Source organism: Zingiber officinale, chromosome 8A (genome assembly GCF_018446385.1).
Source record: "Zingiber officinale cultivar Zhangliang chromosome 8A, Zo_v1.1, whole genome shotgun sequence".
NCBI classification, from domain to species: domain Eukaryota; kingdom Viridiplantae; phylum Streptophyta; class Magnoliopsida; order Zingiberales; family Zingiberaceae; genus Zingiber; species Zingiber officinale.
In genome coordinates, this window is record NC_056000.1 from 77,391,204 (window position 1) to 77,418,886 (window position 27,683).

The 27,683-nt window shown below is 39.2% G+C and overlaps 1 protein-coding gene and 1 pseudogene across 3 annotated transcripts; both read right to left on the reverse strand.

Moving 5' to 3' along the window:
- Positions 1-240: 240 nt before the first annotated feature.
- On the reverse strand, positions 241-7,803 carry LOC122009627 (putative E3 ubiquitin-protein ligase LIN). Of its 3 annotated transcripts, XM_042565859.1 has the most exons (15): positions 6,978-7,803; positions 6,461-6,703; positions 6,257-6,339; positions 4,840-5,994; positions 4,393-4,537; positions 3,935-4,192; positions 3,364-3,670; positions 3,019-3,143; positions 2,822-2,941; positions 2,592-2,723; positions 2,393-2,515; positions 2,049-2,159; positions 1,447-1,593; positions 419-664; positions 241-293 (listed from the first exon to the last, which is right to left on the reverse strand). In XM_042565859.1, the coding sequence occupies exons 1-15, from the start codon at positions 7,761-7,763 to the stop codon at positions 276-278; spliced, it is 3,999 nt and encodes a 1,332-aa protein (XP_042421793.1). In that variant the 5' UTR covers positions 7,764-7,803; the 3' UTR covers positions 241-275. The 3 variants fall into 3 exon arrangements, with proteins under 3 accessions (XP_042421793.1, XP_042421792.1, XP_042421791.1); XM_042565858.1 differs by having other exon boundaries at positions 241-664; positions 3,019-3,140; XM_042565857.1 differs by having other exon boundaries at positions 241-664.
- Positions 7,804-8,173: 370 nt separating this feature from the next.
- Positions 8,174-27,683, reverse strand: part of LOC122010990 — a 52,162-nt pseudogene continuing 32,652 nt past the window's right edge.

Consider the following 27,683-nt stretch of genomic DNA (forward strand, 5'->3'; position numbering starts at 1 on the left):
TTTTGTATTTAATTAAGTTTTTTTTCAAACTATGATCCCTGAAAAAAAACCAATTAAATATATTGATAAGATTAAAAAAATAAAAAAAAAATTATGTACAAAATTGAGATAATTTAGATAATAATTTTTTCGAATGAATTCACTACTAGATGAAAGACATCCGAACAAAATTAGGAGTCTAGGAGGAGACTAGAGACTACGAGAAGATACAGATGAAATCAAATGAATGGGCTCAATGTGTATGCTTAATTATTTATTTATAGATATATATTTCTTCAAGTCAAGCCCCAGACCTGCAATTTTTATGATTTGGTATCAGTCATTGCAAGTTCAAACAAACAACGTGCATATTGGCATGCTCTCAGTCCTCACAGTCTGGTGTTGATTCCCATGCTAGAAGAGAATGAGCAGTAGTTACCTGAAGCCGTCCATCGGATGTTCCTATCACCAGCATTTCTCCTTCCTCATCAACGTCGATGCATTGAACCCTGCAATTTGTGCCTATCTGAAGAGCACCCACAGCGGTGTGCTTCTCTTTGGACCAAATCTCTAAAGTTCCAGTTTTGGAGCCCAGATATATCAATTCTTTGCTGATGGCCATCGCCCTTACCTCTATGGAAGATTGTATAGATCCGACGAGGCTGTAATCAGAAGTACTCCATATCTACAACACCATATTGATTTTAGTAGCAAGATAAAAGTGAAAGGCAAGCAAAACTAAGCTAGCTACCTCAAGCAAGTTAAGTTTCGTATTTCATAGAAACAAACAAATGTCCTATAGAAAGGCTTCTAGATGGACAAATGGGCAACATGAGTACAACCCAAATGAGATTAGTGCGAACACAAGTCTATAAATCCGCTGGTAATTGATGCTCTCCATGTCATTAAAAGAACAACTCGAGAAAAGCTTTTTTAGAGTCTCTGTAGCCCCCTTTTCACTACCATCACACTGCCATTTTAGAGCATCGGAGCACTCAACTGTGGAAGTGACAAAGAAGGAGCTTGGTACCCCTGCGCTCATCTCCAACCAAGCTGAGCTAAGTCCTTCCCCACCTTATATGAGACCAAGAAAGACCCTAGTCACCTTAGATCAAGTTGCTTAGTCCTTCCCCTTCCCCACCTTAGATGAGACCAAGAAAGACCCTAGTCACCTTAGATCAAGTTGCTTCTAAGTTCTAACTCCGTAGACTTAAGAACGGATTCAAACTTGCACTCATCCAGCTACGCACCTATTTATCTGTTGTGCTGCGGGCATAATAGACTGACAATAACTCCTTAAATGCTGCAGTTCGGAGCATAATAGACACATACTATACTGACAATACTTTCTTGCTCGAATCAAATGCTTCACTAACATTATCCCATAAAGTTTTCAGAATAATGGTTCTCATCTCCAAGAGCAAATAGAACAGAATTAAAAAAAAAAAACAAGGTTCTTTGCCTCACCTTAACTGCTACACCATCTACAAACATTCCAGCTGAGAAAATCAGCCCATCACGTACTTGCACAGCATAAATTGGAGTTTCCTTCCCCAACAACTTCTTTTTACCAGGGTGAATTGTAACAGACGTTTCAGTAGCCAAATCTATTTCCTGTAAATAGAGTGCTTTCTTAGTAGATCATAACAATAAATACCATGTGATATTGGTTTTAGCAGCTTCAAAATAATGACGCGACTAGTTCTCCGTAATCAGAAAAGGAGAAAGAACAGTGTAAGATGGCATTAATATTAATTTTACTTCATTCCCAAGCTTTGAAGGGTCATAGTATAAACAGTTTTTTGATATTGCAATATTTACAGGCAAGGAGAGCGAAACCATTTCATCAAGGAAGTATCAGGTGAAGATACTATAAATTCATTTTGAGAAAATCAACTGAAAGGCAGGGGCAGCAAATACTAGGAGTCCGAACTTTAGAGATCGAGTTAGGAGAATATATATGTATAACTGCCTGTTAAAAGTTGACACGATGACAGAAAGACATCCTGATTAGATGGAAGATCTGTAATTACGAAACAAATGCTGTAGATTTAACTCCATAAGCGTACCTGAATACTGCTGTCATTGCAACCACAGTATAGCTTCCCCTGAACAAGAACCAAAGACTTCACATTCTTACCGGAATTAAAAGTCTTTGAGCCTCCATTCCAAGATAGTACCTACATCCAAAAGAGATTGAAAAAATAATCATTTGATTTGAGTTCATTTTGCACTTTTTAAAGTTACGTAAATATTTGTAGAATACATTTATTTTCTCTTTACACATTAATCAATGCAACTCTTGGAATCGAGGAGTCTATATTGACAGTAATTGACAACCAAAGGCAACAAGATTAGCAGAATAACAGAAACACATCATGGATCATTAGAAGTGGCAAACAATAAATATTACCTTGAGACCAGAATTTTGTGGAGTGAAGCAAGCAAAGGTATTTGTAACACTAAGATTACGCACTGAATCTTTCATATCAAAAAATTCTGTGCAGTGGATCTTTCCATCAAGAATAGCCCACGCCTGTATAAAACAACAATAACAAGAAAGAAATCAAGTTTCCTCAATTTCTGTGTGCATTAAAAGAGAAAATAGATACCCTTATAGTTTTGTCCAGTGCCCCACTGTATAATTTGTCACTGGGCTTCAGTATGGCCAAAGTGGTGACTGCCTTAGAGTGTTCATGTGTTTCTTGTAACAGACTAAGAAGATTCTCATCACCTTTCCAGACCTATGTTATATCAATAATGTGTAAACATTTTTTCGTCCACAAGTATCTTACACACAGCATAGTCACTAGACTAGGGGATTGATATTATAAGTAAAGACCTTTATCATTCCGTCGAGGTGGCCAGAGAATATCATATTCTTGAAGCATATTACTGATACGACTTCACCATTTGTGCTGCAATCTACTTGCATCAATTCCTTATAGACCCACATATCTTTCTGCATAAATTCGATAATTTAATCTTTAAAGGCAAGAATTCAATAGAAGAAAATTCCAGGCACAAATAGGTACTTACAATGCTTGAATCATGACCATCTGATAAAAGTTTTAGCATCTCATATGCCAATATAGATGACTTTTTGAGCTCCCTTAACGTTTTCAATATGTCTTTAATATAAAGAGTAAGATTGAATAGACCTTCTGAAAGCAATAACAATGTTATTCATGACTAGGAAAGTAGCATACTCTAACATATATATATATATATATATATAGACACACACACACATGTATATGTTTGCTAGGTGAATCAGATATTGAGAAAGGAGTTATATAGTAGAAATATGTGGTTCTTTTGTCATCACTGCTGCACCAAAATTAATGTTAAGAAAATATCAAATCCCTGTAAAATATAAAATACCTTGATCATGCATGAAACTTCTGAGGGCAAGCATTGAAAGTGCTTTCTCATCAGTATGCCTTGCGGACTTCAAAATTGTGATAAATTGTTTCATCAAGCAGACTCGTGCAGCCCCTCTTACCCCAGTATCAGGGAGTAGGGAGAGCATATAACTAAGCCAGGTTGCCAAGACAAGACAAGAAGAGGACAGCTCAAGATTTCTGCTCTTCAAACCATCAGATAAAGCTTCAAAGAGAAGCCCAAATTCATGACTCACTAAAGCAAAGGCCATTTTCCTTTCCCAAGCTTCAGCAGCCTTTTCCTCTTCCTACATAACGGAACCAGAAAACAATAAGCCAATGAGGGGAACAAAAAGAACTTTACAACAGTGGAGCAGATAAAAAATAAGAAGAAATTCATCAAATGATGGATTATGTGATTTTAAACAAGATTGGTGGGACTTATATGTTTAATGCACTATTATATACCTTATATTTGACTACTTATAGTTGCTCATTCATTCAGAAAGCAAAAAAAGAAAAAAGAAAAACAACAGCCAATAACAATTTGTGAGAAGGACTATAGCTGCAACCAGATTGTGCTCAGATCCTTCAGGAGCTTGGCCAGTCTGCTCAGTTTCCATTAGTGCTCGGTAGCCTTTTCTTATTCCAGCATGCTTTAAAAGAAGAGCTCGAGCAAGAGGCCTTCCAGAGGATGAAAATCTTCCTAAGAGAGCTAAGATTGTCTCAGCAGTTCTCAGTTGAATGCTAGGAAAATCCACATTTTTGAGGCACGTGATAAGTGTGTCTACAGCTTCTTCACGGTATATACTCATCTTTCTTGGCTCCACCTGGAAAAACAAGCAACTTAATGACCAGTACAAAGCAAAAAAAAAAAAAAGAGGTGATAATACTGAACCAGGTATGACCACCGTGCTAATTTTACTCTGAGATTTTGTTCTCAAATCTAACAGAAGCCACAACATAGTACATATTTCTTACTTATCTTCAATTTAACAATCTAAATGTCAAGTTCGATCAGGAAGGATACCAGAAGATCTAGCTGGAGAAGAAGACCAGCAACAACAGGGGATTGTTCCATTGGCGTAGTTTGAAGGTAGATGAGGAGTGAATGCATCATACTAAAAGCACCTCCACCTTTTATAGCTTGAAGAACCTTCTCGTTGGACAATCTCCTGAAAAAGATCAAAAAGGAAAATCAAAACTATTAAGTTTAAAGATCAAATTGAACTTGAATTCAGATCAAGTGCATCATCAAGTTCCATATATTCTAGTATTATAGCTGCCCCAGAACACGGATCAAATGTTGCCTCAGCTATTTAGCATCAGTAGTTGAATCGGTGTAACAATCACCACCACTATACATCTCAATGGGCATGACATTCAACCATAAATAATATGCAACACTATATAGATTGCAAACTAGAAATGTTATAGTTTATATGAAGAAAAGGGGCAAGGAGAGCTCACAACCAACCTGCTGAGCTTAGTTAACTCGAAAAGAAAGCAAATAATCTGAAAGCGCTCCATATCATTCACAATGGCAAAGCTTTCCAGAACTGGTGCAAGTTGTACTCTCTCAGCAATTAGTTTCCTGGAACGCCCATCCTCTCCCATGCATTTTAGCACAATCCCAGTTGCTGCAATCCTTTCCTCCACCATCTCGGCTTCCAAGCTCAGCAATATTCTGTCAAGTACTCTATCTGATATAATTGAGCGAACAATGTTGGATAAACCACTATTACCTTCTTGTAAGATTTTCCATAAGATAAGAATTGAAGCGGTCATGGGGCTCATACACATCTTGATTAATTCATCATCTTTCTTTGCAATAGCCATTAGAATAGCATTAGCAATATCCATCTCAATAAGGGTTTCCAATAGAGGATTTAACAGAAATATCAAAACTATTGCCTCTATCAAACCCTTCTTGAATAGTGCAATCATGCATTTCACATCAGAGTCAACCCTGTTAAGTGTTTGAATAACAAATTTATCTCTTGAAGCCAGCTCGGATAGCAGAAAAATTGTCACTTTCAGTACATTCGGGTCAACAGAATTGAACAAGATTTCAACGAAACCATTTATAACTGCCGGTTTTGAGAGAACTGCTGTTATCTCAGTTTCTAAGCTAGCATTCCTCCAGAACGTTTCAATCTGGAGAACAGCCTTCTCTGATTCATCAAGAAATTCAGATGTGCAGAGGCATGATATTGCAAGACGAATATCAGTAGAAGAGACGTCAATATTTGAAGGTTGGGTTACAGCACTCGGTGGTGAAGATGGGCTTTGTGACATACTCGAATCTCTAAAATTCTCACCAGGAGAATCCTCCAACCTACTAGGAGTAGAATATGGATTCTCTTCCAGCCAGCTAGCTATAAGTCGTTTTAGGACATAGTTGGTTTTGGGCAATTGAGTACTCTGGAGTTTTTGCCGTGTGATGGGGCATGTTGAGTTTCCACGGTCAAGCCATTCTTGGATCGCTCTGCGCTCATAGGTCTGGCCAGTCTCAAGTGTCACAGGATCATCAAACAGATTGCTTGTTATTGGGCAGACAAATTCCTTGGGAGGAATTTGTTTACTCACGGAAAAGGTGTTACTAGAATCAGTCATTTGCATACTCGGGTTACTGCAAAACAAAGAGACATCAAGTATTAGGATCTCAGTTGTGCAGTGAGAGTAAGTTAATGCTCTAGAAAAAATTCATATCATGAAACAGGAAGAAGACCATGAAGTATAATTATAAAATAGAGAAAATAAACAATTAATATAGGTAAAGGTGTTCCAATTTTGAATATAAGCTATGGCCTCAGGCCAGATGCTCTTGTTTTCACTCAAATGAGATGAAAATGCTGGAGGTGGGTCGCATGCTTTCAGAATTTAAAGCTTACCATATCCGTTCTGCAGAGCCTTGTGCATGCCTCTGAAGCTGTTGGCTATTTGTTTCTAACACTTTTCTGTTTGTTTTCCTTTCCTAAATGACAAACAGCATTAACGATGTCAAAATTTCACACCAGGAAAATTGGGCACATAGATAGATCAGTCAATGACTAACTAAGAACAATGTTTCTATCGTCAGAATCAAAGAATTTGACCTCTACATCAAGATCGATCTCAGAAGAAGAGCACTCCAAATTGTCTTCAGATAAATAAGTAGGTCCATTATCCGGGCCCCACTTAACTTCAGCAGTTCTGTAATCTCTAAATGGTGGCCCGGCAAAGAATTCTGGAGACACCCTTTGAGGATATGCAGGTGGAACTCTTGTATTGTTCGTTTGGAGTCGGCTATTTTGCCTGCTAAAGAATTCAACAGAAGGATCTGCTTCTGCCCAAATTGGCTAAAAAGTCAATAAAAGAAGTTAGCTTGTTGAAGCTTAACTCAGATTTAAGCGCAGAAGCAAGAAAAGACTACAACTAACAGTCGGATACATAAAATATGTTTGAATCCATAAACGAACGGCTTATGTACTGAAACTATTATTCAGTGGCAGAAAGAAGCCACGGGAGATTGGACAAGAAGAAGAAGAATGTATACGCACGTATGCTCTTTCAATTAAAGGAATTGGTAGTTAACTTCAAGATTTTAGGAATTAATGAAGGCAGGCAAAGTACATTATACCGTCCGTCCCTGAATCCGATAGCTTCGCTCGTTTCTACCTTCTCCTGCTCCACCGTCCCATCAGATCCCGCTTCCTCATCGTCAGTACTCGTCAAAACCAACTGCGGTGGTGCTGAGGGCTGACGTCGTCCTCCGCCACCCGTCTGAACCAGCCCCTTCAGGTACTCTGCATAAACCCTGCAATTTGCATCAATAACGTCCTCATACCGCCTCTCTAACTCTTTCAACCTCCCCGCTTGCCCCCCACTCATCTGCGACAGTAGGCTCATCGCGGCCGCCGACTCCACCGACCGCTCCTCGTCCTCTTCATCCTTCGGGCTTCCCCGCCGAAGGGAGGCAGAAGAGAGGATGCGCGACCGCTGGTCCGCGAACCAGCGGAGCGCCGGAAGGAGGTGCGGGAGGAAGAGCGCCTCAAAGACCGCCGGTGCGACGTCGTGGCGGGCTAGGGATGGATCGAGGGAGAAGAGATCGAGGAGGGCGAGGGCGGCCGCGGCGGCTCGGCCACGGAGGGCGTGCGCGAGGGCAAGGAGGACGGCGGAGAGTGGGTTTCTTCCGGAAACGGAGAGTAGGATCTTGTCCGCGGCGGAGGAGGCGGTGGGAGAGGAGGAGTCGAGAGCGTCGGAGAGGAGGGAGAGGGCTCGGACGGAGGCGGGTGAGGCGGAGGGGATGGTCCAGCGCGCGGATGAGAGGATGCGGTGACGAAGATCAGCGTTGGAAAGGGCTTCGTCGAGGAAGGCGGTGGTGTGGCGGAGAACGGCTGCTGGAGTCGGGGCCATCATTTCACCGGCAGCAGATCATCGGACGCCTACCTGGCGAGGAATCGTGGTGCTACTGCTTTAATAGTAGTGCGAGTTTGGCAGTTATGAGATACCTAAAATACCCTTATGCTCTGATAATTATCGCGACTTTTCCCCTTGTCTTTTTGTGTGAATAGAGACCAAAATTAATACATGAAAACGTAAGCGTTGAAAGGTTCGAAGCAGGCGAATGCCGGCCGTACCACGTGGAGATTGTAGATTGGATAGACAGCACCAACTCAGCAGTATATTCCCTCTCGAAGTTGAACCGGTCGTCTGCAGGCCGGACAGCCAGTAAAGTTGACATGTATCAAACTAAATAAAATAATAAATTATTTTTAAAAAGCATTTTAATATCACATGTTGGATAAAAAAACAAAATATCGCTCCCAAGCAAACCAGTATCACGGAGTATTTTTTTTTAGTTGACACAAATACACTACTGTTCTTATTTAGATAAGATGTTCAACACAATATCAGCCTATCAGGGCTCCATCTTAAGAAATGGGCATCAAAGCTGGAGCCATTCTTGCAGGGTCGGTGTGGCAACTCCAATATTCTTCATGTCTCTAATGTTATCTGTTTCAAAAACAAAACAAAACAAAACAAAACAAAAACAGAGGATTCACCAAACCTATCTGAAAACCAATCTAAAAAATAAAGCTACCGTCAAATTCAAGCATATGAAGGTGAAGCTTAGAATGTAAAGACGAAACTCACCGAGCTGAACTTGAGGAACAGCAGCAATTGTTGCATCTGCAACGACAGTAACCTGATGGTAATCCAGCGCAACAGCATCAAACACAGATTGGAGTTTGAATCCCTACAATATCGGCAATGAAAAAGTAGAAGAGTGACCATGTTGCCTCATCGGAACATGAATTGAGAAGGACAGCAAGATTCTAACAAGCATATTTGCTTTACACCAAACAACACCCAAATTTTAGGCAAAGGAATCAAAAGCAAGAACTTGAGCATCCAAAATTCTTAATTCCTGAAGGAAAACTAATTTCTATCATTCAACGACTAGGCATAAATTATGCCTTACCAATCACAACCAAGTTCTTAATTCCGCAGCCCTGAAGAAGTTGATGAAGGTTTGTGGCAAAGAAGGCACTAAAGCGTGTCTTTACGACCTTGTAGGATCCTCATCTTTGATGACCAGTCCTTCGACTAGATCTGCACCGCTACGACCCTTCACTGCTGGCCCTTCACCATTGGTGTAGAAGTGTCGGCGAAAGGGCTCAACGTATATCTCTTCCCCAGGGATCATGTTCTCGAACAACCTGCACGTTTTTGATTTTTAGCTTTCATGCTGTTGAAAGTATTTTAAGCAAAGTTATACTAGTAGAACTAAGAATCAAGCTTAACAACCTCATCATCAAGCCGTTTCTATACCGAATATTTGGGATCGAAAACTGTGAACCCAATTGCTACTAGGTATACTTACTGTCAAAGATCGACAACAATTCCTAATTCGGCATGAATCTCCAAAATACCAACGTAATTTCTCAAGAATTTACAATGTGGGATCACATGATTAATTTAATCCCAAATTTAGTGATTGATCGGACAAATTAGTTTGGAAACGCCGATGGAACTAAATAAATAGGAACACATTGCAAAGGAAGTATGGAAGGACAGCTGCTTGCAGCTTGTAGGATTAAGCCCACATAAGTGGACTAGATCCAATTAAGCTCACATGGGTGAACTTGATTTCCATAAAGTTGGGTTTACATTTGATTAATACATACATAACTAATTATTATTAAAGTAACTAAACTTAATTAAGTGATCTAATGCTTCGAGCATATAAAGAGGATTTAGATTAAATGGATGTGCATTCAATGTGTAGATCCAAAATCCGATTCATTAATATCGATGGACTATTAATGATGGATGGACTTTAAGATGGATAGTCCCTAAAGGATGGACTTGATATATAAAGGAAGATGCTCATGAATTAATACATGTTGAGAACCTCTTCAACCTATTCCGCACTAACAGGAACTCCGGCGACAAGTAAGAAGCAATAGCCTTTGTGCTGGATTCAGGTTAACCATTTTAAGCTATTGTTTCGATTTCCTATTGAGCTTTAGATATTGATAGAAACTAGATTTTGTTGTAGATGCATCATTTAGATCATATTTGATGTATTATAAATCTTACAATTGGTGTCAAAGCACAGGATTGGCTTATTGTCAATTTTTAAGGCGTAAGGAATATTTTTCAATGTTTTGGCACAAATACATCAACTTTACATTTGATTCCATATAGATGAACGAAATTGATGTATATTAGTTGAATGTCTTGGACCAGGTTGGGCCGGCAAGAGGGGATGAATTTCTTGCACAAAAAAAATAAACTCATTCTCAATCTTTAGACTTGATTAGTAGCACAATTAAAATAACAATAATAAAATTGAACTAAACAACTTAAAGAAAGAAGTAAGAGGACCAAAGGTTTACTTTGTTATAACCTAAATGGTTGTTAATCCAAGGTAATGAACAGTACTAAAAAGATCTCCTTCGTTGTAGGCGGAGAAGTCTCTTACAGACGTTGACAACTTAAAAAATCGACTAGGAAATAGTACAAGAGTTCTAGTTCAAGTTGTTTTTTATTTCCTAGGTCCAGAGTTCTTTTTACAATCTTTGGAAAATCTTATCCGCAGCTTGAAGATGCCTCCAAAGAGGTCCAATGCGCCTTCCATTAGATAGAATTTTATCTGCCAATGATAAAACATTATCCTCGGCCAACGGCTAACGAAGGCGCCTTCAAGGGCTGGAAGGCGCCTTCGTACTACTCATCAAAGGCACCTTCTACAGAGAGGCACGGAGACGCCTTCAACCCTGTTGAAGATAGCTCTAGCAGCTCAGCAACTCCCACTTGCTTCTCCCGCTGCTCTGATCGCCTGAGTGATTTCGTCCATCCGGAATTGGGCTCACCAGGACCCATCTTCCGGCCTTCTCTTCGAGAAGACTTCCTCTCGGCTTCTCGTCCCTCGAATACCGTGCACATTCTTCTCGTCTACCTGTGTACTCTTCCGCGGCACCTCATACTTCGAATGCACCATGCCCATCAGCTCCTTTTTCGTGTCATCTTTCTTGCTAGCTGCGTCTTCCACTCGACTTTTTGTGTTCCTAAGCTCCTGCACACTTAGACACAAGGATCAAACACAACAAGACCTAACTGAACTTGGTTGACCACATCAAAACTGCTCAGGGTACTTACAATCTCCTCCTTTTTGATGTGTATCAACCCAAGTTCAAGTTAGGGTAAAAGTTACAGTAAAATAAAAGTGATAAACAATTTCTTGCAAAAAAAAAAACAAATTGCTTGCAAGCAAATAAGTAAAAAATTCTAAATCCTAACTTTCCCTAAACTTGTACTTATTTCTCCCTCTTTGATCACATCAAAAAAAGTTGGGAAAAACAAAATATACTTTTTAGAAATTTTAAAATATTCTTCTAGGGATACTCTACGCAAATAACTAGAAAGAATTTTCAGCAGAAGTCTAAGGGATAGAAAAAAATCAAAAAGTTTTTAGAATTTTTAAAAAAATTTGAGAATTTTTATACCAATTGAATGGTCATAAAAAAGTTAAACAATATTGAAATTATTTTAAGTGAAAAATAAAGACGGAAAAAACTTCTATTTTAGTTAGTTAATTAAATATTTATTTCAATAATTGACTTCTAGGTTATGGTGAAGCACTAGACCTTCTTGCATATTGGAACGACAATCACTTCTGGACAAAGTATTTTAAAGAAATTAAATATTCAATTTTCTTCCTGGATATTTTAGGTCTCTCTTTCAAATATAATACTTTAATCTAAGCATGTTTTTGAAACTCAATATAATTTCCTACATACTGGATTAATTAAAAATTTCTTAGATATTTATTTCTGTGATATTTTTCTAATTTGGCCCTAGTGATTTCTAATGTACCAGTTAATTTTATCATAATTTCCAAATCTTGGTTTTTTATTAGAACATGCATGGTTATCTTTCAATCTCTCTATTTGTGTTTTTAATTTTTCATTTTCTAATTTCAAATTATCATACATATCTAAGGGGTGTGAATTTGTTAAGTTTAATTTTAACCTAGCATTATCTTTTTCTAATTTTATTAAGTTCTTTGAAAGCATTTTAATAAAATTGAAAAACTGCTTGGGAGATAGTGTGCGTACCTCACTTTGTGTTGAGATGCTCCCCATTCATCGCAGCTTTCTTTTGAGGAAACTCCCCCTTCATCGATGCTCATTGCTGAGTTGCTTTCCTCTTTTCTTTGATGGTCTGCTAATAGGGCTAGTCTGGTGTATTCTTCAACTTCGGATTTTGATGATGACGTTTCGTCCCACATCACCTTCAGGGTCTCGAGCTTCGATTTTGTTGGTCTTTTGCCTTTGTTCTTCAGTTTAGGGCAGTCGTCCTTGATGTGCCCTTCTTCATTGTAGTTGTAACACCATACCTTCCTTTTGCTCTGAGTTTGTTTCTTTACCAGCGACTTATTAAATTTATTAGATTTAATAAATTTATTGAATTTTCTTACCATTAAGGCTGCTTCGTCTTCATCGATTGATGCTTCGGAGTCAGGATCTTCCTTCTTGGCTTTCAAGGTAAGATTGTTGTTCGACTTTTTGCTTTCTTTAGGATATGCACATCGAGTTTCATGAAGTTCAAAAGTAGAAAACAAACTATCTAGTGTACTTACCTCGAAGTCTTTAGAGATGTAGTATGCATCTACTAAGGATGACCATTCTGGAGTTCTCGGGAAGGCGTTAAGTGCGTACCGGATTGATCTCGGTTCGTTACTGATTCTCCAAGATTGTTGAGCTAGGTGATGAGTTCTTTGATTCGTGCTTAGAGTTGCGCTACCTTTTCTCCATTGTGAAGGGCGCTGGAATTCCGTTCTGTTTAACTTTCCCGTACAAAAAAAATTGTACAAGTACAGAACTATTCCTAGCAACTCGCACGTTCGATTAGACATGTGTTTGATCAATCAAGCAAGTTCTTGAATGATCAAAGCACACCTTGATCGAAGTACAAGATTGTTGGCCTCTTATGTTGGTATTCAAAATTGATATCCAAAATCGACACGAAGAAAAACAAAACCAATTGCACTGTGGAATTAAAGAACTAGTTGTACCTTTCTTCGTAGCTAAAGACCTCTTGATCTTCTCTTGTATTCCTCTCCTCTTCTTGGGCGTCGTGTGGGCAACGATCTACCAAGACAAAACACTCAAACCTTCTTTTGTTTCCAAGCCGCCTACCACCAAAAGATGCAAAGAAAAGGGGCGCCTCCTTCTTCTTCTTCGCCTCCAAACCGCCTACCACCTAGGGTGGTTCTTCTCTTCTTCTTCTTCTCCTCCAAGATCCGGCCACCAAAGGAGATATGTGCCAACCCTAGAGGGAGGAAAGGGAGGAAGAGATGAGAAGGTGGAGCTCCGGCCTTAGGAGGAAGAGAGGAGGTGGGCGTCGACCCTAGGGGAAAAGAAAAGATAGAAAAGAAGAGATGTGGTGCCGGCCACAAGCAAGGGAAAATAACTCAAGAGAGATTAGGTTTTGGTGGCATGGCCTCTTCCCTTTTTCTAACCTTTGGCACCAGATAAAAGAGGAGAAATATTAACAGAATTTTTGTTTAGAAAAAATCTCTAGGAAAGAATTAACATAATTTGTTTTATAAAAATTTCTTAGGAAAGAATTAATATAATTTTTTTTAGAAAATTTCTAAGAAAGAATCAACATAATTCTTTTTAGAAAAATCTCTAATTCTGTTGAGAAAAAATCTCCTCTCTTTTTTTTTCTTTCTTTTCTTTTCTCTTCCTTTTCTTTCCTTTTTCTTTTCTTTTCTCTTCCTTTTCTTTCCTTTTTCTTTTCTTTTCTCTTCCTTTTCTTTCCTTTTTCTTTTCTTTTCTTTTGGTTTGGTCGGCCACTTGCTTGGGCACCAAGAAAGGCTTGGGCTGGCCCCTTTCTTGGGCAGGAAACAAAATCAAATGAGTGAATGTGAGGCTATGTAGAGACTACAACAGGGACCGAGTGGAGGAATTGGTTTTGGCCTACTGATGGAATTGAGCTTCCTGTGTTCGACCCGAACACCCAACTCAAGTTCATCAATAATAATTCATACCACTAAAGAGTTATTATTGAACTATAGCATCAATCCCATATTACAATATGAGTTCATTCTTATCATGAGTGTGTTAATCTCCCTGTATTTAAGATATTGTATGTCCGTTAATTAAATGAGTTACTGACAACTCAATTAATTAACATCTAGCTCCAAGAGTAGTGTCACTCAACCTTATTATCATGTCGGACTAAGTCCACCTGCAGGGTTTACATGATAATCCTTATGAGCTCCTCAAGGGGGCATCATCAACTTAAATAAATAGGACACAGTTTCCTTTTATAATCAACAACACACCATATAAATGGTATTATCTCTCAACTCATCGGGCCTATTAATTTAACGAATAATTCTCACCCATTGATAAGTCAAAGAAATAAATACTAAGTATACGTATTTGTTATTATATCGGGATTAAGAGAACGCACATCCATAATAATAGAGGTTCTGTTCTTTTATGCAGTCAGTATAAATCGAACAACATCAAATGGTCCTGCTCAATACACACATAGTGTACTAGTGCAATTTTATAGTCAAGACAGACTAATCCCAAATTACACTGCAACCGTTCTAATGGTTTGTCCCTATCAATCTCGGTCGTGAGCTACTATTTATAATTTATATGGAACTGATAACATGATCTTCTATGTGGCACCACACACCATGTTATCTATAATATAAATTAAATGGACAATTGCATTAACATATAAATATAAAATGCAACATTTGACCAAAGTTATTCTCATTTCAAAATATAAATGTTCATACAAAAAGCTAAGCTTTTAGTTTACATTCTAACACATTGTTCATCCACAGGTTTGTTAGCTGGGTTTAAAGGATGTCTCGCCTTGCTAACTTTACTTCTGAAGTACCTTCGTGGACTTCTAGGAATTTCTCCTCGAGCTCTTTGGAGAAGTCGTAGCTGCCAATTCGATTGACCTCTTGGGGTGGAAGGATGCTTAGTAGATGGAACTCTTCTTTACCATTCGCCATGAAGTCAGTTTGTTCTTTCTTCGTCCATAAACACTCTTCCTTTCCAGCTCCATATTGGTCTTTAGGGGCTACAAAATCATATTTATAATTAACAGAATTTTAAAGTCCATTTTAAAAAATACCTGTTGGTTGCTACTCGGAATACCATCTTAGTTCCCCTGTACAAAAATTTGTACAAGCATAGAACTATCCTAGCTACCATGTGTTCTACTAAAGTTAATTTGGATTGCAAAGGATGCTTAACATTATTAATCCAAATTTCCCTTTAGAAGTTAAACTTGAATTGGGAACGAAACTTAACATTCTTACTTCAAGTTCAACCGATGTGATTTTCCTAAGTTAAACCATAATACAGAAGTTGATCAAATATCTATTTTAAGGATCGGCTTCCAGGTCAAACGTGGCAAGGCACTAGGCCTTCTTGGATATGGGATCATCCACCACTGCCTAGACAAAGCCTTTCGAAGAAATCAGATATTTAAACTTCTCACAGTAAACTAGGTTTAACTACAGAGACCTCAATAGAAACACATTATAGAAACATGAAATCGAAAAATAAAATCGATAACAAAAATGATAATTAAAACCGATAACCTCTTGTGTTTGGTTTTTCAAGATCTATATAAAAGATGAACTAGTTATGATGCAGAAACTAATAACTAGTTATACTTTTTATAGCTTATAGACTTCTTGATCTTCTATTGTATTTCTCTCCTTCTCTTGGACGTCGTGTGAGGGACGATCTACCAAGATGAAATCCACCCAAGCCTTCTCTTCTTGCTTCCAAGTTTCGGCCACCAACAACCTTCAAGGATGATGAGTTCCGACCACCAACCAATCTCCAAGGGATGCTAGGAAACAATGTCTCCTTTCTCTACTCCTCCTTCAAGCATATGTCGGCCACCAATATATCCACAAAGGTTGATGCCGCCGGCCACCAAATAAGAGAAAAGGGGAAGAAGAAGGGTCGGCCACAAGGAATAAGAGAGGAAGAATAAAAGATGTGTTCTTGGGTGAGGCACCCCCTCATTCTCTTTTATATTCCTTAGTCTTGGCAAATAAGGAAAGTTTTAAACATAATTAAAACTTCCTTATATTCCTTGCCAATGACTAAAAAGGAAAGTTTTAAAACAAAAAATTAAAACTTCCTTTTCTTCTTATCATGGTCAACCACCCCTTTAAATCCAAACAAGGAAAGTTTTAAACATGAAATTAAAACTTCGTTATTTGTTTCCGATAAGAAATTTTAATTAAAAAATTTCTTTCTTTAAATCCCTTGTTGGTTGTAAAAGGAAAATTATATAAATTAAAATCTTCCTTTTAAAACATGTGGATGGTTGCTAAAAAGGAAAGTTTTATCAAAAATTAAAATCTTCCTTTTAACTAATATTTCTCTTAGTCCTTTGTAGAAAGCTATAAAAGGAAAGATTTAAAATTTTTAAAAACTCTCTTTGAAAACCATGGCTTCCATATAAGGAAAGATTTAAAATTTAAAACTCCTTTTAATATTTATGTGGCCGACCACCCTTGCTTGGGCTCCAAGCTAGGGTCGGCCACAACTTGGCTCACATCTTGGTTTGGTTTGGTCGGCCCTAGCTTGGGCTCCAAGCTAGTCTTGGTTGGCCACCAAGAAGTGGGTAAGCAGTTGAGTTTTTGGTGGATATAAGACTTTATAAATAAGAGGCTACAATAGAGACCGAGAGGAGGAATTGATTTTGGTCTCCCGATGAGCTTAAACTTCCTGTGTTCGCCCCGAATACCCAACTCAAGTTCATCAATAATATCTCATTCCACTAAAGAGTTATTATTGTACTACCGCACCAATCCCATATTACTATATGGGCTCCTTCTTATCATGAGTACGTTAGTCTCCCTGTGTTTAAGATATTGAATGTCCACTAATTAAATGAGTTACTGACAACTCACTTAACTAATATCTAGCTCCAAGAGTAGTACCACTCAATCTTATTGTCATGTCAGACTAAATCCACCTACAGGGTTTACATGACAATCCATATGAGCTCCTCAAGGGGACATCATCAACCTAGATTAATAGGACACAATTGTTGGGGCAATTTTCCTAGGTCAAGTTTGACCAGTTTGACTAAGCTTGAGTTGAGTCAAGTTTGAGTCGGGATTTGAGTTTTGATGTTTGACAATATAAGGAGATTGCTGGAGCAATCGTCCGGTTATGGAGATGGTCAAAGGGTTGACCAGGTTGATGAGAATACAAGTCAAGTAGGTCAAGGTTGATAGGATACTTGATTGGGAAAGTCCTAACTGGATATTAGGCATTTGGAAAGTCATGGTGAGGAACCAGACAACAAAAAAGTCCTAGTGAGAAGCTAGGCAGGAGAAAGTCCTGGTGAGGAGCCAGGCAACGGGAAAGTCCTAGTGAGGAGTCAGGCAACGGGAAAGTCCTAGTGAGGAGCTAGGCAGGAGAAAGTCCTAGTGAGGAGCCAGCCAATTGGAAAGTCCTGGTGAGGAGCTAGGCAAGTGGAAAGTCTTGGTGAGGAGCCAGGCAAGAGAAAGTCCAAGTGTGATCTTGGCAAAGGACAAAGTCCTGGTGAGGAGCTAGGCAATTGGAAAGTCCAAGTGTGATCTTGGCAAAGGATATAAGTCCAAGCATGTGGTCTTGGCAGGGTAAGTCCTGTTATAACTTGGCAAGGAAGACCCGACAACCAGGATGAGGCCGAAGGAAGCTCCTGAAGGCAAAGCGTGAAGGATGGAGAGATATCCGAGGGACGCGAGGCTGATGGAGGAGGTTGGTCGGGTGTGGCCAAATGCTAGGCATGGAGACCCAACAGGTCACGGTTGACTGGGAGTTGGGTTGGAGACTTTGGACTTGAGATTGAGTCAAGTCCAGGATGGTAAATCGATTGGGCAATCGATTGAACTAGGGTCCAATCGATCAGTCGATCGATTGGAGTATGCTGCGAAGGAAGAAATGGCCCAATCGATTGGGAGCATGAGTCGCGAGCACAGAGGCCTTCCCAATCAATCGGGCAATCGATTGGGAATCTCCAATCGATCGGTCGATCGATTGGAGCTGGGAGTTCTCGCGTGATCGCGAGAACACAGAAAGCATCTGAATCAATCGGTGGATCGATTCAGACTGTCCAATCGATTGGTCGATCGATTGGGATTCGACCGTTACGCAGGATGCAGGTGATGGACGGTTGCGATGGAGCGGTGCTGGCGTGGCAATCGATTGGGGTTGATTTCAATCGATTGGAGGCACTGTATATAGCCTGGGTGGAGCGTTTTCTTCGTCAGATTTTTGCGATCTTCTCCTGCGAGCTTACAACGATCTTCACAGTGATTTCTTCAGTACTCACGCCAGTTCTTGAAGGCACTTGGGGAGCATCTCCAAGGTTCAAGAGGCAACAACAAGTAGCAAGAAGAAAGGTGTATTCACTTGTATTCTTAGAGTTTCTTCTTGTATTTGTATTTGTGTTGTGTGTGAGTTTGTACGAGGCTTCTCCGCCTCCGGCTGCAACCGAGAAGGAGTTGTTATTAGTGGAGATAGCATGTCGTGTGTGGATCCTTGGATTAGTCACCTCTTCTTGAGGTGGATACCAAGTAAATCCTAGGTGTTAGCATTGTGAGTGTTTGTCTTCGAGTATTCCGCTGCACAACAACAAGACAAAGCAAACCGACGCAAGCTCGACGAAACACTATTCACCCCCTCTAGCGGGCACATCAGTCCCAACAACAGTTTCATTCTATAATCAATAACACACCATAGAAATAATATCATTTCCCAACTTATCGGACCTATTGATTTAACGAGCTAAATCGTACCATTTGACAAATTAAAGAAATAAATATTAAGTATACGTGCTTGTTATTATATCATGATTAAGAGTGCGTACTTTCATAATAATAGAGGTATTGTTCTTTTATATAGTCAGTATAAAAAGAAACTACCTCAAATGGTCATGCTCAATACACTCATAGTGTACTAGTGTAATTTATTAGTCAAGATAAAACTAATACCTAATTGCACTACAATCACTCCAATGGTTTGTCTCATTCCATCTTGGTTATGAGCAACTGCTTATAATTTATAAGGAACTGATAATATGAACTTCTGTGTGTCTCCTCACACCATGTTATCTACAATATAAATGAAACGGACAACTACACTTAACATAAATGTAGACATTTGACCAATGTGATTCTTATTTCTAAATAAATTTTTATATAAAAAGTTAGGCTTTTAGTATACATTCCAACAATACCTTCATTCGGCGTTTCCATTGCGCGAAGTCTCCCTCAAACTTTGGTGGATGAATGCTTATAACGGCCGCCATTTTGTTGTTTTAGTCGACGGTTAGTCCTTTTGAGGCATCCTTGAACTGATGACATTTGTTGGACCAGGTTGGGCCGGCAAGAAGGGGTGAATTACTTACACACAAAAAAATCCCTTCTCTATCTTTGGACTTGATTAGTAGCACAATTAAAACAACAATAATAAAATTAAACTAAACAACTTAAAGAAAGAAGTAAGAGGACCAGAGGTTTACTTAGTTATAACCTAGATGGTTGTTAATCTAAGGCAATGAACAACACTAAAAAGATCTCCTTCGTTGTAAGTGGAGAAGTCTCTTACAGGCGTTGATAGCTCAAGAAATCGATTAGGAAATAGTACAAGAGTTGTAATTCAAGTTGTTTTTTATTTTCTAGGTTCAGGACTCTTTTTATAGCCTCTGTAAAATCTTATCCATAGCTTGAAGGTGCCTCTAAAGAGGTCCAAGGCACCTTCCATCGGATAGAATTTTATCTGTTGAGGATAAAACATTATCCTCGGCTAACGGCTAGAGAAGGCACCTTCAGTCCCTTGAAGGTGCCTTCATACTATTCATTGAAGGCGTCTTCCAACCATAGAAGGTGACTTCCACAGAGAGGTGCGGAGGTGCCTTCAACCCTATTGAAGGCACCTCTGAAGGCGCTGGAATTCCGTTCTGTTTAAATTTTTCTGTACAAAAATTGTACAAGTACAGAACTTTTCCTAGCAATCCGCATGTTCGATCAGACATGTATTTGATCAATCAAGCAAGTTCTTGATGGATCAAAGCACACCTTGATCGAAGTACAAGATCGCTGGCCTCTTGTGTTGGTATTCAAAATCGATACAAAGAAAACTAAACTAATTATGAAGTGAAATCAAAGAACTAGTTGTACCTTTCTTCGTAGCTAAAGACCTCTTGATCTTCTGCTATATTCCTCTCCTCTTCTTGGACGTCGTGTGGGCGACAATCTACCAAGACAACAACCACCCTTCCCTTCATTTCTTCCAAACCACCGATCGCCAAGAGAGGCTCTAGGATGGGGCGTCTTCTTCTCTTCTTCCTTCTCCTCTTATTCTTCTTCTCCAATCCGCTGCCCACCAAGGAAGAGGGGGGCACTGGCCCTTAGCAAGGATGAAGGGGGTGCCGACCCTTAGCAAGGAGGAGGGGGCGCCGGCCCTTGGCACGGAGGAGGGGGTGTTGACCCTAGGAGAAGAGAGGGTGGCGCCGACCCTAGGAGAAGATAGGGTGGCGCCGACCCTACGAGGAAGTGGAGAAAAACCAAAAACAAAAACTAAGTTGGATGGGTGGATGCAAGGCTTTATATAGAGGCTATAACAGAGACCTAGAGGAGAAATTAGTTTAGGCCTCTTGATGGGCTTGGGCTTCCTATGTTCGGCCCGAACATCCAACTCAAGTCTATCAATAATAACACATACGACTAAAGGGTTATTATTGAACTACCGCACCAATCCCATATTATAATATGAGCTCCTTCTTATCATGAGTGCGTTAATCTCCCTGTGTTTAAGATATTGTATGTCCGTTAATTAATTGAGTTACTGACAACCCAATTAATTAACATCCGATTCTAAGAGTAGTACCACTCAACTTTATTATCATGTTGAACTAAGTCCATCTGCAAGGTTTACATGATAATCCTTATGAGTTCCTTAAGGGGACATTATCAGCCTAAATAATTAGGACACAGATTCCTTCTATAATCAACAACACACCATATAAACAGTACTATTTCTAAACTTATCAAGCCTATTGATATAACGAATAAATCTCACCCATTGATAAGTTAAAGAAATAAATACTAAGTATACATGCTTGTTATTATATAGGGATTAAGAGGGTGCACATCGATAATAACAGAGGTTCTGTTCTTTTATGTAGTCAGTATAAATCAAACAACCTCAAACGGTCATGCTCAATACACACATAGTGTACTAGTGTAATTTATTAGTCAAGATAGACTAATACCAAATTATACTACAACTGTTCCAATGGTTTATCACAATCCATCTTAGTTGTGAGCTATTATTTATAATTTATAAGGAACCGATAACATGATCTTCTGTGTGGCACCACACACCATGTTATCTATAATATAAATTAAATAGACAACAATATTAACATATATATAAATATAAAATGTAAATATTTGACCAAAGTGATTCTCATTTCAAAATATTTCAAAACAGATGTTCATACAAAAGCTAGGTTTATAGTATACATCCCAACAATCTCCCACTTATACTAAATTACTATGCTGCCATAAATGTTGTCATATATCTGATTCTCATCCCCTCAACATGCCTATCAAAAGCTCTCACGGGAAAGGCCTTAGTGAAAGGATCTGCCAGGTTATCTGCTGATATAATCTTGGCGACAACAACCTCTCCTCGTTTTACGATGTCTCGTATCAGGTGGTACTTGCGCTCAATGTGTTTACTTGCCTTATAGGCTCGTGGTTCTTTCGAGTTTGCTACTGCATCACTGTTATCACAATAAATTGTGATAACTTTGGGTAAACCAGGAATCACATCTAAGTCCATCAAGAAGTTTCTGAGTCATACAACTTCTTTGGCTGCCTCAGAGGCTGCCACATACTTAGCTTCTATGGTGGAGTCTGAAACACATTTCTGCTTAACACTCTTCCATATTATGGCCCCACCTCCTAAAGTAAACACATACCCCGAGGTTGATTTACTGCTGTCCCAATTTGATTGGAAGTCTGAATCTGTGTAACCCACAGGGAGCAAATCATCTGCCTGGTAAACCAGCATATAATCTCTAGTCCTTTTCAGGTACATTAATATATGTTTTACTGCAGTCCAATGTCCTGGTTATGGGTTACTTTTGTAAGATTGAAAAGAATTTTAGATATCTCCACAATAGCATGATATTGTCCACTTTGAGCCTAAGCCCTCATGGTTTTGCTCTTGGGCTCTCCCCAAAAGGCCTCATGCCAATGGAGATATCTTTTCTCTTATAAACTCATGATCTTTCCCATGTGTTTCCAATATGGGACTATGTTTGCAACCTTGCAACCCCAACAATCCCCCCCTCAAACAAAGGACCATAGACTTCCCACGTCCGATCCTCGACCCACCAGGTCTTCCTGCCCCTCGGTCCACCCGACCTACTAGGACTTCCTTGCCTAGTCGCAACTAGGACTTCCTGCCTGGTGTCTGGTCCTCTTGATCCGAACATAGGAGCCCCCGCTTTCTTTGTTCGAGGTCAATATTGTACCCACATGGCTCAATCAGACCATAGCTCTTGTGCACAGTCGGCGGTTAAACCTTCTGGCAGTCCGGGCTCTGATACCAATTGTAAGATCGAAAAGAATTTTAGATATCTCCACAATAGCATGATATTGTCCACTTTGGGCCTAAGCCCTCATGGTTTTGCTCTTGGGCTCCCCAAAAGGCCTCATGCCAATGGAGATATCTTTTCTCTTATAAACCCATGATTCCTACAACCGAAGCATAAGGAACTGCCTTCATCTCCTCTATCTCCTTTAATATATTAGGACGCATCTTTTTAGATAAAGGTACTCCATGTCGAAAAGGTAAAAAACCTGTCTTGGAGTTTTGCATGCTGAAACGAGCTAGGATAATATCGATGTATGAAACTTGGGATAATCACAATATCTTTTCTTGTGATCCCTTATTACTTTGATCCCAAGAATATGCCCACATTCTCCCAAGTCCTTCATATCAAACTGCTTGGGTATCCATACCCTTACGTCTGACAATATTTTGGCATTGTTGCCAATGAGTAAAATGTCATCTACGTATAGTACAAGAAATACCACCACGTTTCCGTCACTTTTCTTGTATACACAAGACTCATCCAGATACTGAATGAATCCATAAGACTGGATCACTTCATCAAACCAGATGTTCCAAGATCTTGAAACTTGCTTCAGTCCATAAATGGACAGATTGAGCTTACATACAAGATGCTCTTTGCCCTTCGCAATGAATCCCTCTAGTTGCTTCATATAAATGTTTTCTTCAAGACTTCCGTTAAGGAAAGTTGTCTTGACATCCATTTGCCAAACCTTATAATCCATATGAGCAGCAATAGATAAAAGAATTTGGATAGACTTAAGCATGACTACCGGCGAAAAAGATTCCTCATAATTGATTCCCTCTTTCTGAGTATACCCCTTCACAATAAGCCTTGCTTTAAAGGTTTCCACCTTCCTGTTTGTTCCTCTTTTCCTTTTGTAGACTCATTTACATCCAATGACTTTTACATCATTTGGTGGTTCTACAAGCTCCCAAACCTGATTAGAATGCATAGATTCTATTTCAGAGTCCATTGCGCTTTGTCAAGATGTTACATCTTTATCTTGGAGTGCTTTATCATACGTCCAAGGACCAGCTTCATGTTCACCAGGGATCAAGTCGGAAGACTCCCAAAAATATGAATCTTTCAAGTTGCCTAAGAACCCTCTCACTACGACGAGGCACTGCCTGTAATTGTGCATCATTTGTGACACGTGTTGCAGTTACTTGTGGTATCTCATCTTGTACCGTTAGTACTAAAGTAGAAGTGTCCTCTCTTATTTCCTCAAGAACAATTTTACTCATGGGATTGTGGTTCATTACATAGTCCTCTTCTAAAAATCGGGCATTGGTACTAACAATGACCTTATGATCTTTAAGACTATAAAACAAACCACCTTTCATTCCTCTAGGATATCCCACGAACAAGTGAACTTCTGTACATGATTCCAACTTATCAGCATCTCCCTTCAGCACATGTGCTGGACTACCCCAAATTCGAATGTGTTTCAAACTAGTCTTACACTCATTCCACAATTCTGTGGAAGTAGAGGGTACTGACTTAGAAGGTACCAAGTTCAGAATGTACGCCACCATTTCTAGAGCATATCCCCAAAATGAATTTGGGGTAATTCTGAATAACTCATCATTGATCTAACCATTTCCATAAGAGTCATATTCCTTCGTTCTTCCATACTATTTTGTTGGGGTATACCGGGTGCAGACAATTGGGATTGAATCTCGGCCTCTGATAAGTAACTCCTAAATTCTCCTAAGAGGTACTCTCCACCACGATTAGACTGTAGTGTCTTGATACTTTTACCATGACATTTCTCCACATCAACCTTGTACTCTTTGAACTTATCAAAGCACTTAGACTTACGGTGCGTCAAGTAAATGTACTCATATCTCGAATAGTCATCTATAAAAGAGACAAAATATTCGAAACCACCTCTTGCCTGGATAGTCATAGGCCCACACAAATCAGAATGAGTCAATTCCAACACTTCTTTAACTCTATACCCCTTTGCCTTAAAAGGCATTTTGGTCATTTTTCCTTCCAAGAAAGACTCGCAGGTTGGAAAGTTTTCCATTACCAATGAACCCAAAGGTCCATCGGCTGTTAACCTTTGAATCCTACTCAAGTTAATATGACCCAACCTTAGATGCCAAAGATATGTTTGGTTCATTTCCGAAGGTTGCTTTCTCTTATTAGAATTAGAAGATGTGTTATTAATTTACATTTGTTGCATCATGGGAGTTATTGGATTAAGAGTATACAAATTGCCGACCAACACACCAGAACAGATAATCACCCTATTTTTCTTGACAACCACTTTGTTATCAAAAGAAACAGAATATCCATCCATAAATAATTTAGAAACTGAAATCAAGTTCTTTCTAAAACATGGTATGTAAAGATAATTTTTCAAAATCAAAGTTTTATTCCTATCAAAAGATAAATAAACATCACCACTGCAACAACCACCACTCTCGTAGCATTGCCCATGTAGACGGTGATTTCCCCTTCATGTAGTCGTCTGGTTTCCTGGAACCCCTGTAATGAATTGCAGACATGACCAGTGGCTCCCGTATCTACACACCATGTACTGATAGATAACACCGCTAAACATGTTTCAACAACTAGTGAATAAGATATATCGTTATTGTTCTCCTTTCTGCGAGGACAGTCCACCTTCAAATGTCCAGACTGCTTGCATATGAAGCACTTGCCTTTCGGCTTCTTCACACTTGCCTACGGCCCAGTCCCTTGAGGTCGAATCACGTTCTTTGCCGAACCAACTTATTTCTTCTTCTTCTTTTCGCCTTTCGGCTTAGAGGCAGAAACGTTTTCAGCAATGTGAACTTGAGAACTTTGACAAAATAGTCTTTCTGCCGCTTGGAGTTCTGTCAGAAGTTTTGCCAATGAATAAACCCTTTTGTTCATGTTATAATTCAGGCGTAACTGCTCAAAACTTTTGGGCAGCGTTTGGAGAATGATAATGACCTAAGTTTCCCCATCGATTTCAGCTCCAAGGACTTCCATCTCATTCAAATGAGCCGTCATCTTGAGGATATGATTCCTCACGGGTGTTCCCTCAATCATGGTGGTCGTCATTAAGTTTCTCATGGCTTCCTGCCTGGCAGTCCGATTCTGGTATCCGAAGAGTTCCTTGATATTGATCACCATGTCATAAGCAGTGAGTAGGGTCTAATGCTGATGTTACAGCACATTTGACATAGAAGCTAAAATATAACACCGCGCCATCTCATCTGCCTTGACCTATTTCCTATGTCTCTCTATCTCCTCTTCACTAGAATCCTTATCAGGCACGCTAGGACATACCTCAAGAAGTACGAACTTGTATTCTTCAGCAGTTAAGACAATGTACAAGTTCCGTTTCCAATCAATATAATTTGAACCAGTAAATTTATTTTCTTTTAAAATAACAACAAGAGGATTGAAAGCCATTTTGAAATCCTGAGAATCACAAAATAAAATATTTAGTCAAAACTTTAGAATTTAAAATAATATTGATTCCTCAAACAATATAATTTAAATTCACCAACACCTCAAAACACCGTGAATTTCGTATGCCACAATAGTATGGACGTATACTAATTCAAACATTTGTAAGAGGAGATTTTACCCATTAATTTTATTATCCTGTCAACCTAACTTTATGACAAATAAAATTAATAGTTGGTTCATCTTCGGTCACACAAATAATAACAGTGACTCCAATGGGGAGGATACTATTAAATGCGCCTAAGTATATACCATTACTTGATACTTAGTCCATTAATTAAGACTGTGCTCCTTCAGATGGAGAAGATCACACATACCTAAATAATTTCCTATAATCATCCATAGAGGAAGTTTGATCTAGTGATCCGCAAACAAACTCATCCGATATGGAAGAAGACACTTAAAGCCAATGCGCAAGTTTGAATGCATCACTTACAAACCAGTAATAGAGACCATGGAATTTATTTAAATAATCTCTCTCCTACTTAGTTATTTAAATTGAGGAATTTTAACATGCATACACAACACAACACGCACATCATAACATATAAAAGCAGCATATAAAGTCAATAAATATGAAAATAAAATTTTCAACTATTATGACCTCATCCAATGCTGTCCTCCACTATGTCGCCAATGGATCAAGCCGTTGTGTCTATCTTGCTTCCTTTTTTGCCACGCCTCCGATCCTCAAAATAGCATCACACATAGTAAGGATACAAGCCGCAACAAAACAAAATTATATTTATCGATCATATGTTCCACAAAGGAATTTACATGTAATGTAGATCGAATAAAATGTAAAAAATAATACGACAACCGACCGTATTTAATTATTACAATCATGCACACAAAACAACCTCGACATGCCTGAGGATTCAAATCATACACAAACACACAAAGTCATAATAGTTGGACTTAGGACGCCTGCAACCACAGAGTTAATCTTTCTTGCACATCCTACTATTATTCGGCCTAAACTTATATATGAGCAGTGCATAATTTAATCGAAAACTAATCACACAGAATCAGAAAACATGCTCTGATACCACTTTGAAGGCGCTGGAATTTCGTTCTGTTTAAATTTTCCTGTACAAAAATTGTACAAGTACAGAACTTTTCTTTGCAACCCACATGTTTGATCAGACGTGTGTTTGATCAATCAAGCAAGTTCTTGACGGATCAAAGCACACCTTGATCGAAGTACAAGATCGTTGGCCTCTTGTATTGGTATTCAAAATCGATACAAATAAAACTAAACTAATTACGCAGCGGAATCAAAGAACTAGTTGTACCTTTCTTCGTAGTTAAAGACCTCTTGATCTTCTGTTATATTACTCTTCTCTTCTTGGACATCGTGTGAGCGACGATCTACCAAGACAACAACCACCCTTCCCTTCGTTTCTTCCAAACCGCTGACCACCAAGAGAGGCTCTAGGATGGGGTGCCTTCTTCTCTTCTTCCTTCTCCTCCTCTTCTTCTCCAATCCGCCGCCCACCAAGGAAGAGGGAGGGGGCGCCGACCCTTGGCAAGGAGGAGGGGGGCGCCGACCCTTAGCAAGGAGGAGGGAGGGGGGTGCCGACCCTAGGAGAAGAGAGGGTGACACCGGCTCTAGGAGAAGATAGGGTGGCGTCGTCCCTAGGAGGAAGTGGA

Excerpts from the sequence above, each read along its gene's own strand:
- LOC122009627 (XM_042565857.1), bottom strand. The coding sequence starts at position 7,763 with ATGATGGCCCCGACTCCAGCAGCCGTTCTCCGCCACACCACCGCCTTC. Across the intron at positions 6,704-6,977 it reads TCAGGGACGGACGGTATAAT|CCAATTTGGGCAGAAGCAGA; the intron begins GTACTTTGCCTG and ends TTGACTTTTTAG. Across the intron at positions 3,144-3,363 it reads AAGTTTCATGCATGATCAAG|AAGGTCTATTCAATCTTACT; the intron begins GTATTTTATATT and ends TATTGCTTTCAG.